This window comes from Ornithodoros turicata, chromosome 1 (assembly GCF_037126465.1).
Source record: "Ornithodoros turicata isolate Travis chromosome 1, ASM3712646v1, whole genome shotgun sequence".
NCBI classification, from domain to species: Eukaryota; Metazoa; Arthropoda; class Arachnida; order Ixodida; family Argasidae; genus Ornithodoros; species Ornithodoros turicata.
In genome coordinates this window covers 40,117,731-40,133,264 of record NC_088201.1, presented here as the reverse complement: position 1 = coordinate 40,133,264, position 15,534 = coordinate 40,117,731, and the positions used below count along the sequence as shown (strand labels likewise).

The window sequence follows — 15,534 nt, the reverse complement described above, 5'->3', positions numbered from 1 at the left end:
TGTTTTTCGAGTGGAAGTCAAAGTTTATTCTGCATCGTAGAAAAATTCAAGCTACACCATTTGTACACGTATAGAAAAGGGGCCTGATCTGACTGTCCATCCCATTGACACACATGCATTTCCCGTTTCTTACCCTCCTGTAGCGGGTCAATAAATTGCAATACGGTCCTACATTTTCTTTGGAAGGTACATACTGGTATGTAGATGTAATTGCAACAAAAATACTTAAAGGGACATAAGTCGACTTATCCCCTTATTGCATACAGAGGCTCAATTACTACCAGCTTGCTTGCTGGTTTATTCTCAACTGAATAAATATGCATGCACTCACGTCTATTCGCATTTCTTTTAATTCTATTATGGAATGCTATTGATGATAAATCGGGCGCACAAGATTTTCCCCATATAGGTGCCAATGGGGTAACTACATCCCTTTCTGGCGATTATCAGCTAACATACAACTTGCATAATCGCCACAAATGCCACGTTGATAACCACAACTGAAGGTAAGACTCGTATTCTCCATAATAAGCAGTATCTGGCTAACGACGAACACCCCTGTAGCAGGAGTGAAATAGTCCAAATGTTCTTTCCCTTTATTTCTCTTAAGTGCCTTCAGGGTGGCTCTATGCCCTATGCTCCACAGGGCGGGCATAGAGCCACCCTTTTGAGCAATTTCTTTATTGAGCAATTACTATACAGCAAATTCTACACCACTCCAAGCCATAATACAGAAAAGCAAGACAAAAACTAAATGTGCCACGAAGTTCACAAAAACATGCACTGAGGAATGAAAAAATCCCTCACTCTGCGGGATCTCGTGAGCGTTGAGGTCACTGCGACTTGTGTCCCATTGAAAGGTCAAACAACAAGTATCAGGTTCAATTGCAGCCAATTAAACTGGGAATTGAATTTTGCATTCATAACTTGCCCGAAAGAAAAAAAATTCCCAAAAGCAACACCTGCATGCCTTTACTTTGTCAGGATCATTCCGGACTGGACCACTCAACCATTTCACTGAGTCTTGCAAACAGTAAGCACTTTATGCATCAGATAATCGAGCATCTTTGCACATATTTTTGTGTACTCACAGCACAGCATATTTTGTCTTTCTGCGGCATACAGGTACATGCATAATATGCAGACTTCTACCACAACCACCAAGCAAGATCATCAACAAAGATCGGCGTTGTGCACACATTTGATTGCATTTAGATTGCTCGTGGACCCAAATAGAACCAAGCAATGCAAAAGTCTGGACATATTTTTTTTACCTTGATTATGATCTTCCTCTTCAGTTGTTCAGGTGATGGCATTTTTGATGCGTCTCGTTCAATAGGTTGTGTCAGCAAGTTTTCTGAATAAAAAGTATGTGACTGTTCAGGCAAATAAGCTCACTCCAGAAATGTTAAAATGACAATATGATTGCAGGGCACTGAATGCATTCTAAAGAACATGTTTGCTTTATGACAAGTAGCCGTAATTGCAGCAATAGTAGTAGTGTGTGTTTTGATACTTGAAGGCAGTTTTGTGGAATGAGAAAGAATGTTTGATGTACATCCAAATGCTGAATTATAAATGCTTAAGTCGTAGAGAACGACTCGGGTAATGTAGTCGGGTGTAATGTAGTCGGGTACATACAGAGCCTTTTGGGACCACGACCAGATTGCAAAATTCACCTCTTCTGTGAGCAGCAATTATCACAGTAATGCTGATGCTTAAAACTTTTGTGTATTTTGCATGCTGCTTTGACCAACGCACTTCATCTTTGTGTAAGAGAACACATCCTTAAGCACCAGCACCCGTGGCATAGTGGTTAGAGTGATCGCTTTCCAAGCCGAGACTGGGAGGTTCGGGAGACTGGGAACACGGGTTCGGATCCTGTCACCGGCTGTGCTGTCTGAGGATTCCCCTGGGTTTTCCGAAGACTTTCCAGACGAATGTCGCCACAGTTCCCCCTGAAGTCGGCCTAGGATGCATACTGACCCCCTGTCCCCCACTCCTTCCTGCTGTCCTCTCTCCATCTGTCAACATCTGTACGCTGCTCATATAGCCACAGCTGCTTCGCGGCGCTAACACGGAATTTAAAAAAAAAAAAAAAACACATCCTTAAGCAGTGTATTTATTCCTTTACACCCATCAAGCCTGCAACATTATTCTACACCTTATATCGAATGGACACACTCTGTACAATGAAGTAAGATCTACATAAAACCAGTGTGTCCCTGTTTCACAGACAAAAACATGGGAACAAGAACTGCACATACCGCCAAAAACTTCTTGAAAGAGGTTAGCCATTTTTCTCTGCTGTGGTAATGTACAGTGGTTCTCAATAGAGAGGATGACTGGATACCTGAAAGGTAAAGCACATAAGAACCAAAGAACTTGCATAACATATAAAGCACCCAATGAACACAGTACATAAACCAGTTGAGAAAGGTGAAGGCCACCTATCAAGAGTGAAAAAACAAAAACATTCAGCATCTCAAACATTCGGATGACTTTCACTCAATGTACATTATACATTAAAAAAAACAGCTAACTAAGGCAATTTTCCTAAACAAGATGCATGGTAGTCATATACCACCCGATTCAGAAAGCTGATAATTTTTTAGGACAGTGAGAACATTCAAAATTCAATTGACTTCTGGGTTGAGCTGAACCGTGCCATGAGAAATGTTCTAGTGTAATATTTAGTGCAAAGCTGCTTTCCACAAACAGTATTATGCCGGTACAAAGCTTCATTATGGAAGACAAATACATAGCATATGCACATAGTCAGGATCCCAAAGCACTGCTATTGCACCAATATAGGAATTCGCATATGACTGTGACGTGTACGTACATGTCATGGACTGTGGTTGGTCACACGAAAGGAATAAGTACACATGGTACCCATGTGGAATCTTGCTAATGCATAACAAAACAATGTGCAAAGACCAAAATAGGCCTAGAGATGAAAACCAAAATACACATGCAAAAGTCTGTGAGATCCTTTGTTTAGTGACAGTGACGCAGAAGAAATCACTTTATTCAACATTATTCCATGGTTACTATTTCATTATTTGCATAACATTAATATTTGTATTCCATTTCAACAAGAACAGCTGTCTTTAGCAAAGTTATATTATTATTATTATTATTTGCAAGACAAAGTTAAAGTTAATATGTTATGTATGTAAATAAGAAGAAAACAGCCCAGTTCAGCTGAAGGAGATATTGCAATAACAAAGAAAGAAGCATCTGAAAATAATTTTCATGAGTGACGCACTTTTGTGCAGAGTCTGCACTTCACCTGATGAAGTGTTCTACTCTACTCGAGCTCTACACATAACTGAATGATGGCAGTTGAGGAAAAGGCATTGAAGAAAATGGCGTTGTGAGGCTCTGTGTTTAATTGCCTCATCCACTACAACATTACAACTCTACATTAGGGTTGCCACCAGGCCGGTATTATACCGGCAGGGCCGGTTATTTGCTCGCTCTGCCGGTTGCCGGTAGGAAGGTGATACCGGCAGCCTTTTGCCAGTATTTATGGCTCAACACCTTTCATAGGGTTTTTTAGGGAGTTTTCCTTTCAACATTCCACTACAGCTTGAATAAATCTGGAGCACAGACCCAACTCCGTAGCCACCAGTCGTTTTCTTAGTTATTCATTATTATTATCATTGTTGTCTTGAGCGAGTATGCTCGTTCTTTCTTTCTCTCTCTCTGTATACTCTCCACCCTAACCCACTTTCCCTTTCCCACGAACATTTCCTCCTTTCCCTCTATTCCACCTCCTCTCCCTCAGCCGGTATTTTGCACTCCGAAATGTGGCAACCCTACTCTACATGCGGGCTTGTCACTCATTAAAATTGTCTTGAGATGGTTCATTCTTTTGTAGTCTGTCGTTTCAATACAGGTATATATCTTTTGACAAAAAGGGTACAGGTGTCTAGAGGACGTTATGAGGAGGTCATGTACTCACTCTGAGGTAACAAATGCATGCTCTTTGATGGCCTTGATTACATCAATAAAGCGAATTTTTGTTGTCAATGTGTGGCCATGGTAAACATAGGGCATCCCATCGGCGCCATCCCAGCAGTCCACTGAAATAGTGACGGGCAATTAGGCTGTGCAGCAACAGAAGGCCAATCATTGTACAACAAAGATAAATAATTGTTAAATGAAACACACACTGCGTAGTAATTCTAACTTACATTCAATACAACGGCAACTCATTCTTAAACACCTCGCATATGCTTCAGTAGAGGATTCACTCTTGACCTGATCTCCAGTGAGGTACCTTTTCATGGAGTCAAAATAGAAATTGCAAAATCATTCAAAGCTTTGAGGTCGTTTATGTGCTTACGTGTTGTGTGAAGAAGCAACCCAGTAATGCGTGAGAGGCAGTGTCATGTTTTGGTTCACTTGGTCATGCTTACTGTCCCAGACTTGGTTTTGTTTTGAGAACAAGAAGTCTAAGAACTGCAAGTGTAAACATCAATAAGTCCAATTAATTGCAAACAGTTAGAAAAAAACAAAAACAAAAACACAATAACCCCTACATTATTCACAAATATTTAGAGCTGCTTATCACTCCATATCTGTGGCAGCTATATCCTATTATTTTATGCTATCCACATAATGAGTTAGTAAAACCCCGTTAACTTGAAGTCGTAAAAAAAGGGAAAAAATTAAGCGGGGTTTCATGATATGTGAAATTCCGAAACTTTTCAATATAACGATCATAAATTGTAAAAGGTATACATTTCAGTAAACTTACTTTTGAGACGGAACTGCAATTACACAAAATTACCTACTAAACACCGGAAAAAAAGTCACAAAAAGTCGAAATCACTTAGCGTCCAAAAACGTTGTGATGGATGCTTGGTATTGAAAATTTTCATTCCAGTGTCAATCCTTCGCACTGCTTTAGCCGTGCTATTTTTATAATGATTCCGGTACTCATGCTGTCAGAAGGTTCCCAAAAACAGATAGAGAAACGTAACGGCAATTGACCCCCACTTACATGGCACTGTGAGGGAAAGTGAAAGCACGAAAGCACCGAAGAAAATGACGCTCGCGAGAGAGCTGCCTTCCCGCTTCCAGGCCATCTTTGCGACCGCTCCGTGCAACAACACGACAATACCGGCCATCCCCCTCTCCTCGGAGGTTGAATAAGGTGGGGCAACCGAACACCGAACTCCGCTCTGCACCCGATAGAACAGTAGAAAATAACTTCGGCGAAGGCCGACGCGGGCTTGCCGTGCAATGATTACTCATATTTTCAAAATTTTCGCTGATAAGATTGAGATATCCGAACTTTGTCTCGAAAACCTTTCATGGCAAGTTTTGGCAATAATTCCGGAAACCTTCAACTTAGCCGACTTTTCGAGATATCCGAGTTAGAGTTAACGAGGTTGTACCACATCCAAAGTTAAAATTTAATACATACCAGATCTACAGAACACTTATTTAATGCTTTTTAAGATTAGCATTACTAAAGTCCAGGCACTGCTGGTTAGGAAACATTCTATTGAATGAGGCAATTAAACATAGGACGAACACAACCATCAACTGCAATCATTCAATGAGTAGGAAAACTCCTTGAACTACCTGAAGGCTACTTTCCTCAAAGGGTACGAAAACATGTAAGTAGACTGGACAAAAGCTCAACTCAAGAAGTTCAAGCATGCAGCACTTTATAATTGATACTTTGCTAATGCAGCAGCCCACCTCAGGGACTTCAAAAAATGGCTCTTGTGCATCCCGGAGTGGATCTTGGAGGTAGTCACGCATGAACTTGCTTACACCCCTCTCGTCCTCGCACAGGGGATCCTACAAAAAAAAAAACCATAGTTCTAAATTATGCTAAGTGAACATAATAACGGGTACTAAGGGTACAAAAATTTCCTGACCTCTGATAGAGTGCTCAACAGCCATAATAAACTAAAAAAAGTATTCAAGGTCACCTTTTGTTCTTGTGCAAGGAATTTTTGAAAGGCTTGTAAGGTCACTTTACTCCCATCTGCAGAATACGCCTTGAAATAATCTGAGAAAAGCTGAAACGAAAGATGTTTCATGAAGCAACCAGCATTCCTATGTAATTTAATCGCTGTAATGCAGTAACATTGTTAACACAATTTGAAAAAACACAGAGGTTATAGCAGAATCAGACACATCTTTTTTCCGTTCTTGTAGCCAGGAAATGAAATAGGGTGGTGCACAACAGATGAGCTCTCCCAATTTACCTGAAGCTACATCAGGGCTTGAAAACTATTTAAAAAATAATTACTTTTAAGTCTCTAAACCAAAGCAGCATATCCCACCTCAAATATACAATGAGGGTAGAAGGAACAGTAGTACAGCTATGATCAAACTTTAGTATGAGCATGCTTACATGGGGCCAATAATAAGAATGAACGAAACATGTCCATTTGAGATAATAAATATAATTATTAAAATCGTAACATACTATCTTCTAAAAGCTGTGTAGTCATATGTCATATGACATATATATGATATGACGATGACGTTCATGATATATATAGTCATGTGTGGTCATAAGGTGCTATGTATATTATACTGCTAAAACTAATCTGCACTGGTAACTCTTACAAAACATTTCATACACAAAAAATTAACATCTATCATGAATGATAAATAAAGGCAGAGGCACAGTACCTTTTCATCATACATCAGGTTGTGGTATAATGAAGCAAATCCTTCGAAGCCGATCTCACCAGCACGCTTAGTATCAACCTCCTGAAAAGAAAAAAGTGAAGGAAAAGAAAAGAGAAGAAGTGCCACAGCAGAATTCTGAAGTAGGAATGCACTCACTAATAAAAACAGACATACTTAGAACAGCTGTAATTGTAAAAGAAAAATTAAACTGACTTAGACTTAATGCAATAATTAGAAAAGTAAACTATAGAAATGATGCTTTACAAGAATGTCAAAAACCTATTAAAGCAACTGATGAGCTTGAGAAGTTACAAACGTTTACTCAGACCCAGGAGAAAGAAACAAGATGTATGTTGCAGAACAATTGGTATGGCAGCCAAAATTTTTCTGTCAGGGGCTTGCAGAACTATAATATGCTTACCTGGAAATGTTCTTTGAGCTTGTTTGTTGACAACTTGCAATTGACTCTTGGGAAAAACGCTTTGAGGTCTTTTAAGGTTATCCTACAGAACATGTTTTGTACGATGAATAGAGCATGCTGTACCTAATCACGATATACAATATCATGACCTTGTTAACTTACACATTCCGCAAATTCTGCATCCCATAGAACTCTTTTCGTAGCCAGCGCTCCACTTGTAGAGGGTATGGGGATGCTAATGTGTCAGAAGTTAAGTGCCGAATACCACGGATCCACTGCTCACAGTCCTTGGCCGAGGTGGCTGATGGTACACCAGAAAGAAACTTAAAGGGGCACTAAAGGGGCACTAAAAGAGCTCTAAAGTGCAAACATTTCCGTACACGTGACATTTCCGTAACATTCCCATGGGGGGGGGGGGGGGGGGTCCCGTAGCTGCCGGCACTGAGGGAATGCTTAAATTGCGTTTTTTTCCGCACATAAAGGACAAGCGACATAACCGGTGAATCCTGTACTTTTTGTGTTTGTGTCAAGGTAACTGCATCTTTCATTCCATCTGGAGAAATTTTTTCTTTTTGGTGCCTCTTTAACTGTGTACACCAGCTGATTCTTAAAAAGGACACGAGACATCCTAAGCAAAATTTCTAACAGTACATTACACGATTCAGACACATTATTCAAAACATTACATTCATGCTTCAGAGACAGGACAACGGCTGAAAGGAAAAACCATAAACTTAACTCACCGACACACGACAGTGTCTTGAGCCTGAATGTGTTACCATAAAATACAACAAAGCACTGGGCTGGGTCCCATTTCCGTGCATCTTCTGGCCAGCGGTCAAACATCTTTGAAGAGCGTCCTAAACGAACTTCTTTGACTTCACGTAGATCTACTAGAATATTAAAGAGATAACATGACCAATATCAGAACATGACCGCAAGAAATGCAGCATGTACATTATCCATATTCTTGTTTACAAGAAAAATTGTGCGACTGTTTAGTTATTGCTGGATGCTTGACAAATATCAAAGTCTCTATGGTATAATTCAGAGCCGACAACGTTCTAGACTCTAAGTGTGGGTCGCCTGTACATAGAAGGTAATGCACCTGTACCATCAAATAGGTTATTACTTGCTGGATTTCACTGCCAGCTTTCAAATATGTCCCCGTTTAGTTAGCAAGTCTCCTACAGATACAGACTTTTGAGTGTGCTGCTGCAGGGAGGAAATTTCTAAGGTTTTCACCATTTATTAAGTGGTAAGCTATTTTTATGAAGTATGTGAACTTATGTCGCCTGCACTGATCTGTCGTAACAAACACCTCATTGATTTTTTCTGTTTTCATTTCTTCATGTCGGAGGCTTCAAAAGTAGAACATGTCTTCTTCCAAGACTTTACTTCATAATTTGTATCGTAGAGATAAATGAAACACTGGAAAGGATATCAATAATCTGTCAGGGATCAGGGCATTCTTAAGCGTTTCTGTGATTGCAATTCTGTCAATATTGCTATCTTTGAGCAGGCTGCAATACGATACGCTCATTGTGAGCGAAACTAACTGCTTCGGTTAGTCCCTGTCCTCCCAGCCAAGTGTGCCGTGGATTTGACAGCGGCAGCAAGGGTTGAGTATGGATTTTATGTTGTGTTCGTATTGCCAACTGTAGGATGGGACAAACGAAAGATTGAGTATGGATTTTATGTTGTGTTTCACACAGGGGAAGTGTTCATTTTGTAACAATGGTTTAGTCGTGGTTACTGCTACATCATTCTTATTTCCGCGCTTGACACCATAATCTTCATGCGTATGAGAAGAGAACCAATCACGATTTCTGTGGTGTGCTTTTTCGCTGCTTGAGTAGGAACAGTGAAAATGTCGCTCGCACCAAGACCAGTGTCCCTTTTCCAAAAACAGAAAACTTAAAATTTACAACAGAATGTCGCGAAAGCAATCTTATTCAGCCTACCAGCTCCTTCTTCGATGCTCCTGCCTGTCACAGGTCTCCACCATATCACTTGTCTAGTTTCCAACTTGATCGAAAACGTCCTTTTTTCTGGCCTGCCTTTCTGGTAAAATTTGATGAGTGAAGTTCCATGTTCCAACTTTCTGATTATCTGTTCAATTTCGGGCAAGCAGGACGAGGCAACAGGTACGCTGCCGTTCTGATGTATGGGGGCGGCCATCCCAGGAAACACGCCGCGGACAAGACCATAGGACAAGACGACAAGGCGATGCTGTTCACACAAGTTCACTTCTTGGACGCCTACATCATTTCTCTCTTCCTAAATTGAGTGAACTGATAAATATTGCACATTTCACTTCCATGAAGGCTGGTTCGGCGAAGGCAAAAAGGAAGAGAGATGTCACGTACGGACGACGGGCCGTACGGAGGAGCGAATCGGCGAGCGAGACCGACCCACCGACCGAGAGCATAAACGGCTAAAGGCTAAAGCCTATGGCTATGGACTATGGCTATGGCAAAACTTCTGCTTTGTTTATCGGTGTTGTTGAAGTATTTCATGCTACAAATGCTGAGCTATGGAACCATAAAAATTGGAGTTTACCCTGTACGTTTGGTACACTCCCTTTGATCTAAAACATTTCAGCGGGCACATACGTTTACCGCGTTTACGATCTACGGAACGCGCGAGTTGCAAATGAGAAAGTAAATAGCAAAATAGTTCGCAACAATTACGCAACTACAGAAACTCACAGAAATAAGATATGCATTTCACAAATGTTTCATGACGGGGGGGGGGGGAGAGATATATTTCTTAAGAAAAAAAAAAAGGAACAAGACATTGGACCATTGGACAGTTTTGAGGGGAAAAAAATGTAAGTGGATTATGCTAGGCTAGGCCATAAAGTGGACGAATCTCCTGTCTTCTTGTGTCATTAAAACCTGTTAAAACCTACGTCGACTACGTCATGTCTCTTACATCCTCGCCAAATGTTTCTCCGTGTGACGCGGAAGTTATGAAATTATATTTAATGTTGAGTTCCGACCTTCCGTCGGTTCCGCCTCTGCGACGCTGCTGGGAGATAAGGTGATGACGTCACCTACCTGTTCAGGATATCGAAACTTGTGACAGTACAAAACTTTTTTATGACGATGCACTGCTGTGGTGCATGAAATGCCTTGGCAAATGTGTGTCCTGGACGTGGCCATAGAGTGAGGGACAGCGGATTGGCAAATTAAAAACTAGAACATGCACCTTCAACGTAGAACCCGGTAGAAAGCTGTGGGCTGTTGGGAGGGAGAGCCACATTACAGGAAAGCACCACATGAGCCCTCCTGTGCGGTTTTCCTGTAATGTACCTCTCTGTCGCAATAGAACATCCAGCGAGCTCGTGTGAAACTGAGAAGTGCGCAGAAAATACCAGTGCAGGTGATGGTTTTGTCTCATCTTATTACACATTTCCTGTTTATTGGTAGGTGTGGGTAGGTTTGCCACCTTTATGGATTTGAACACCATCCTCGTAAAACACCTCACACCACCAAAAAGAAGAGAGTGGCAAAGCTTGAGAAGTATACAGATTGAGAATAAATATTTTTTTTATGAGTATGGATGAGCGAGGATGATACAATAGAACTCTGTGCAAACCCACTGTGAAGCTCCACTGTGAAGCTCCACTGTGAAGTTCTTTCTTCATTTCATTTCAGCATGGACCATAGTCTTCGCACAAAGACACGTTAATTGTCCCAGAGGCACTGGAAGAAGTTCTATACTTGTCCAATTTGTCACCCCTTTCCAGATTCAAAAAGATAGCCTTTCGACTGGATGGCAGCATGGTTACTACTAGCTGTTACACTCTCCACGGTGTGACTGTTAATAGATCACACTGTCCTCCTTAACAATTCTCATTAAGGAAGTCAGAAAGTAAAGCACCTTGCATGCGTAGTTGTTGGGCTCTTTATTTGTTAGCACAGCACTCATTCACAAATGTACCAGTTGTATGTATGTTCTAGGAATGACAGCTTTGAAAATACAGATAAGAAGAACTTGTGTCACATATATACTCAGTCACTTTCTAGCTGGATGTGGTCCAAGCTCTGGCTAATAACACTTGCAAGACCTTGGGTTGCAGCACATATGACCCTGCGATTCATCAAATTTAAGGGACCCCCTGCAAAAAAATTGAATTTCTTGTGTCATTCCTGCATATTCATTGTAAATGAAGCAAAGATATTTACTCTGATCTTGGATAGAATTTTCATTTTTAATATCAATCAATAGACTCTGTATCAAACGAAAGCTAGTTTATTCATCTTCAAGAAACTGCATGGTATCAAAATATTCATCTACACTGTTAACATTATAAGTTGTACCTTTCTGGGACTATAGTTCAGACCATAATATATTTCTAAAACATTCACTGTATTGAAGCATATCATGTGGATTGCAAGTAGTCTTTCAGTAGTTTTTCATAAAAGCAAATCTTATAATAGACCATACTGTTTTGCAAATACAACTATAAGTAATTATTTTGTGACAACTATAATTAAAGGCCTTGGTTTTTCAACAAATTCATTGTACTATCTCAAAAAAAGTCAACAATTTTATTCAAGAATTCTGGTTTACTTATCCGTAGAAACCATGCCATGGCAGTGCCATAATGAACTGAAAGGCCCAAGTAATACTGGAAACCTGGAGTGTGAGGCATATTAGGATAGAAGAGAGAGCATGATGGCAAGCTAAGATACGTTCAACAGAAAAAGAAGACGGCACACAACGCAGTCCCCTAAGGGCAGCCATATAAGGATGTATCACAGAAATTTCCACTACACAGTCAATCAGTCCACACTCATTGTGTGCACAAAGCAAAAAAATCGTATATCACAGCTACTAAGAAAGTTTTATATATGCGCAAGAGGAGTGGACAGCTAAAAGGATCTGTTTCCAATACTGGAATGACTTAACACAAACATGCAAAAAAATGAATGAAGGAATGGCACACCCCAGACTCTTACTGGTGAAAGCATTTTTCAGGAAGCCTTCCTTCTTCACAGGAAGCATATTTTATCAACAGACGTGAAGTCACGTACGAGGCAAGCAGTAAACATATAAGACGTGATTCTTACCTTCAGTATCTACGACAGTCCCTCCGGCCTCCGTGGCAATTAGAGCTGCAGCAGCCATGTCCCAGCAGTGAATACCAAACTCGTAGTAGGCATCTGCTTCACCAGCAGCTACGAAGCACATATTTAGGGCTGCTGAACCCAGGCTGCGAAGTCTGAGTATGTGGTGTTGTATTACTTCTATGGGCAATCTCAGTACTAAAGCATGCTTGAGAGACAATATAGGAGCAGCACCCAGAGGGTTTTCCCTGAAAGACTTGGACTTGTTGAAAGCGGTTTTAGGGTCCTGGTCCAATTTAAATTTTCCTCGTTTTGTAGAGATTTCAGCCCTCAAGACTACTGCTCTGTGTGCTCCACACTGCCACATACTCATATGCTCACTGAATGGTGTACAGTGTCTGGAATTTATGGAAGACTACGCATTCTCCTATTGAGAAAATTTTGCTGTTGCACATATCATTTGGCTCTTGACCAGACAAGGTGGCTTAGTAATTTTGAGTTTCCAAGACTTCAGGACACGTAGACAACCACGACTGCCACAACACTGTCTTTGTCAAAACATAAATGTAACCTTACCCATGGGCTTTTTTAATGATGTTATGCATATTCTTAAATACAAATTCCATCCGTGCTGGATCTCTATTGCTTCCACCTTCAGCCACAATCAGTGCTTTTGACAAATCTGTTCAAATAAATTAAAACCATAATAAGATAAGTTACATCAGATTCTAAAGTGTTGAGGCTTCTGACAGAAATACATGAAGCCTAGTTCTGTTCACGCAAATAATAAAACAGGTCATAAGCAAACATTCCACGTAATGAATATATATTCCAAACAAAGTGGTATTCAAAATTCAGAGATCGATTGCTGAAATTTGTTAGACTTCTTTCTCTCTTGAGCCCAAAAGAGAAGTACATGGGGAAATTATCAGTGAACATGAACTGGATATTTAGCAAGAACAGAAATCATGTGTCACATTCTTTATCATCAACTACATTGCTTGTGACCACATGACTAACTTGAGCAAGGACTGTTTGCACTACAACACATCATTTCACCTTGAGCAATATCCATGCAGTGGTAAATAGCCACATCATGTGCCGCTAATTACGAGATGCCTTCATGTGATACCAATAGACACTACCAATAGGTGCAACCAAGAGACACTTGACAATAGAATTACAACAATTCAAACCCATGCATATGGTCATTCTGAGCACTGCCCAATTATGTGAATACAATGCATTCAAAATTACCCCAGGAAAATCATTACTTGTTCAGTTACATTCACTTTGATCTGAAAATAGATTCTTGGTATGTGACTAGGAAAACCACTACGGTCCAGTTGAAAAGTGGAACTGTATCAACTGTATGCTCCAATGCTCTATTTAAGGCAGACATTTGTGCTCTGATGTTGCTGGATGCACTTGCAATTATATGAGAATGGCTTTTCTTGAGACTGGGTAAATATCTACACTTTCACCTCATCACTTTGTTCTACAAATTATTTGTCGGCAACATAAAACGCTGCCAGCACCATTAAGAACACACCCATAGAATGATGAAGTCGTTGTAAGAGATGTACATATTTTATATTGAGGATTCTGCAATCTGTGCCTGCACTGTAAAAAAAAATTGACAAAAGTGTAGGCGATATCTATCAGCGTACTTTTCACTGTCACTTTTCAACAGGATGCCCAGTACGTGCACGACCTGGTAGATACTGACTTACCAGATACACCAGAAGTCCTCAGTCGATGACCGTTGCAAAATGCTCCCTTACCAAGCTGTGCAGTATACATCCGATCCATAACTGGATTGAATACAATACCTATAACGACCTTAAAGAAATTGAATGTTCAAGTGACCAGTACTCCTAGGCTCACTTTTAGGCACTGCTATTGCAATACCTGTTTATTAACTGCCAGTGCAACCGATATAGCCACAACCGGGAATCTGTTGTGTAAACAAAAACACGCATAATGTCAAAAACCATGTCTACATCAAACACAATTCCATTTCCTTTCATTCAATTTCTCACCCGTGAACAAAATTCATTGTTCCGTCCACCGGGTCGATGATCCATGTAGGATCGCCGGTTAGCTCGCATTTCATACCAGCCGCCACCGATTCTTCACCAATAAACCTGTGAGGAAAGCAGTATGGGCTTTCGTCTGCTTGGTGGATGGCTCGTGTAAGAAGGGAGATCACATTTTACATGTACCGATGTGTCGGAAATTCATTCTTGAGTTTTCCGATAAGTAGTTTCTCGACTTCCTTGTCTGTTTCCGTAACTAAATCAGCGAAATTAGATTTAGTTTCAATGGACTTTCCTTTCCCGATCGCATCTTTCACAAGCTGCAAAGAATGTGCGCGCAGTTAGTTCACAATCAAATTTAACGGCTACAAATCAAATTTGCTTGGCACATGCTATGCTTCACCACACATGGCGTCGCACAATTTCCAGGTAGATTATTGTGGACGTCTTATCAAATTCGAAATTCACTCTTGAGATCACGGAGTACTCATGTTATAAAAGCACCTTACCGTTCCCGCTTCCTTCACAACCTCCAGAGACTTTGAGAAATAATGTTCAAGCTCTTGTTGCGTTGCCATTTTTATTTAAATCACAATTAGTCTGAGGTAATTCACGATAGCGTGGCTTGTATGGTTGATACGGGCGTACATACATAAAGCATATAAAGCCGGTAAAGCCAATAAAGCTGTTGCGCATGTCCCCCAGCAATACGCCGTCACGTGGGTTAGCTAGAAAATCCACGAAAGCCCTCTTCCCTCTCCTCTAGTTCGCGGGCTTCGTGTTCGAATTCGAAACCAGGACCTCGGAGAGCGTTTTCTGCGCGATCCACAAGATGTGGTCGACTGTCCTGCGGAGGAATTAGTTACTTCTAAGCCATCTTTGATCACACAGTACATCATGTATGATGCAGTCTAACGTATCCATTTACTCTCTCTTGCGTCTTCCCGTGCTTTCTAGTTTTGTACTCCCAGCCCAACGGGAAAAACAATGTCGGCACAAAGTCGGCCCATGTACAGTGTCAGACTAAAAGTTGTCGGCCCGACCTATGTAAAAGTGGCCGGGCCAAGGTTGGGGATTGACATTGGCCTAACGCGGCCTGACTTAATCTGCTGGAGGTTGGGCCAACGTATATGGCCGACCTAAACGACATAGGGCCAAAGTAGTGCCAGCATAAAACCGAGATTAGTTGCAGCTTGGGGTCTCCCTGGCTTCACCCTAGCCAGCAATCTATTTTTATTGATGGGCCGACCAAGGCCCCACAGTCATAGAGCAGTAGGCCCGACGTTGGATGGACGTATTCATACTCAACTGTCTCGCGGCGTAGGGT

At 41.0% G+C, this 15,534-nt stretch overlaps 2 protein-coding genes across 4 annotated transcripts in view; both read right to left on the bottom strand.

Moving 5' to 3' along the window:
* LOC135378051 (1-phosphatidylinositol 4,5-bisphosphate phosphodiesterase gamma-1-like) overlaps window positions 1–9,668 on the bottom strand; it is a 40,395-nt gene extending 30,727 nt beyond the window's left edge. For 2 of the 3 annotated variants that reach the window (XM_064610896.1, XM_064610895.1), the window contains exons 1-12: window positions 9,055–9,668; window positions 7,834–7,983; window positions 7,253–7,391; window positions 7,091–7,172; window positions 6,670–6,750; window positions 5,958–6,047; window positions 5,722–5,823; window positions 4,355–4,470; window positions 4,203–4,288; window positions 3,971–4,091; window positions 2,268–2,353; window positions 1,275–1,357 (exon numbers count right to left, since the gene is read on the bottom strand). In XM_064610896.1, the coding sequence (XP_064466966.1) occupies window positions 1,275–1,357; window positions 2,268–2,353; window positions 3,971–4,091; window positions 4,203–4,288; window positions 4,355–4,470; window positions 5,722–5,823; window positions 5,958–6,047; window positions 6,670–6,750; window positions 7,091–7,172; window positions 7,253–7,391; window positions 7,834–7,983; window positions 9,055–9,271 (1,353 nt within the window). In that variant the 5' untranslated portion in view covers window positions 9,272–9,668. The remainder of the gene's footprint in view (window positions 1–1,274; window positions 1,358–2,267; window positions 2,354–3,970; window positions 4,092–4,202; window positions 4,289–4,354; window positions 4,471–5,721; window positions 5,824–5,957; window positions 6,048–6,669; window positions 6,751–7,090; window positions 7,173–7,252; window positions 7,392–7,833; window positions 7,984–9,054) is intronic. The other variant, XM_064610894.1, reaches the window with a different exon arrangement.
* A 1,316-nt stretch (window positions 9,669–10,984) lies between these two features.
* LOC135398433 (inositol monophosphatase 2-like) lies at window positions 10,985–15,064 on the bottom strand. Its single transcript, XM_064629840.1, has 8 exons — window positions 14,717–15,064; window positions 14,394–14,527; window positions 14,211–14,315; window positions 14,080–14,125; window positions 13,902–14,010; window positions 12,745–12,850; window positions 12,172–12,323; window positions 10,985–11,216 (listed from the first exon to the last, which is right to left on the bottom strand). The coding sequence occupies exons 1-8, from the start codon at window positions 14,783–14,785 to the stop codon at window positions 11,110–11,112; spliced, it is 828 nt and encodes a 275-aa protein (XP_064485910.1). The 5' UTR covers window positions 14,786–15,064; the 3' UTR covers window positions 10,985–11,109.
* Between the last annotated feature and the right edge of the window lie 470 nt (window positions 15,065–15,534).

Bases quoted from the DNA above. Each gene is read 5' to 3' on its own strand.
- LOC135398433 (XM_064629840.1), bottom strand. From the start codon at position 14,785: ATGGCAACGCAACAAGAGCTTGAACATTATTTCTCAAAGTCTCTGGAG. The intron at 14,316-14,393 runs GTACATGTAAAA...CTTTCCTCACAG, and splicing joins AATGAATTTCCGACACATCG to GTTTATTGGTGAAGAATCGG. The intron at 12,324-12,744 runs GTAAGGTTACAT...CCACATACTCAG, and splicing joins ATCATTAAAAAAGCCCATGG to ACTTCGCAGCCTGGGTTCAG.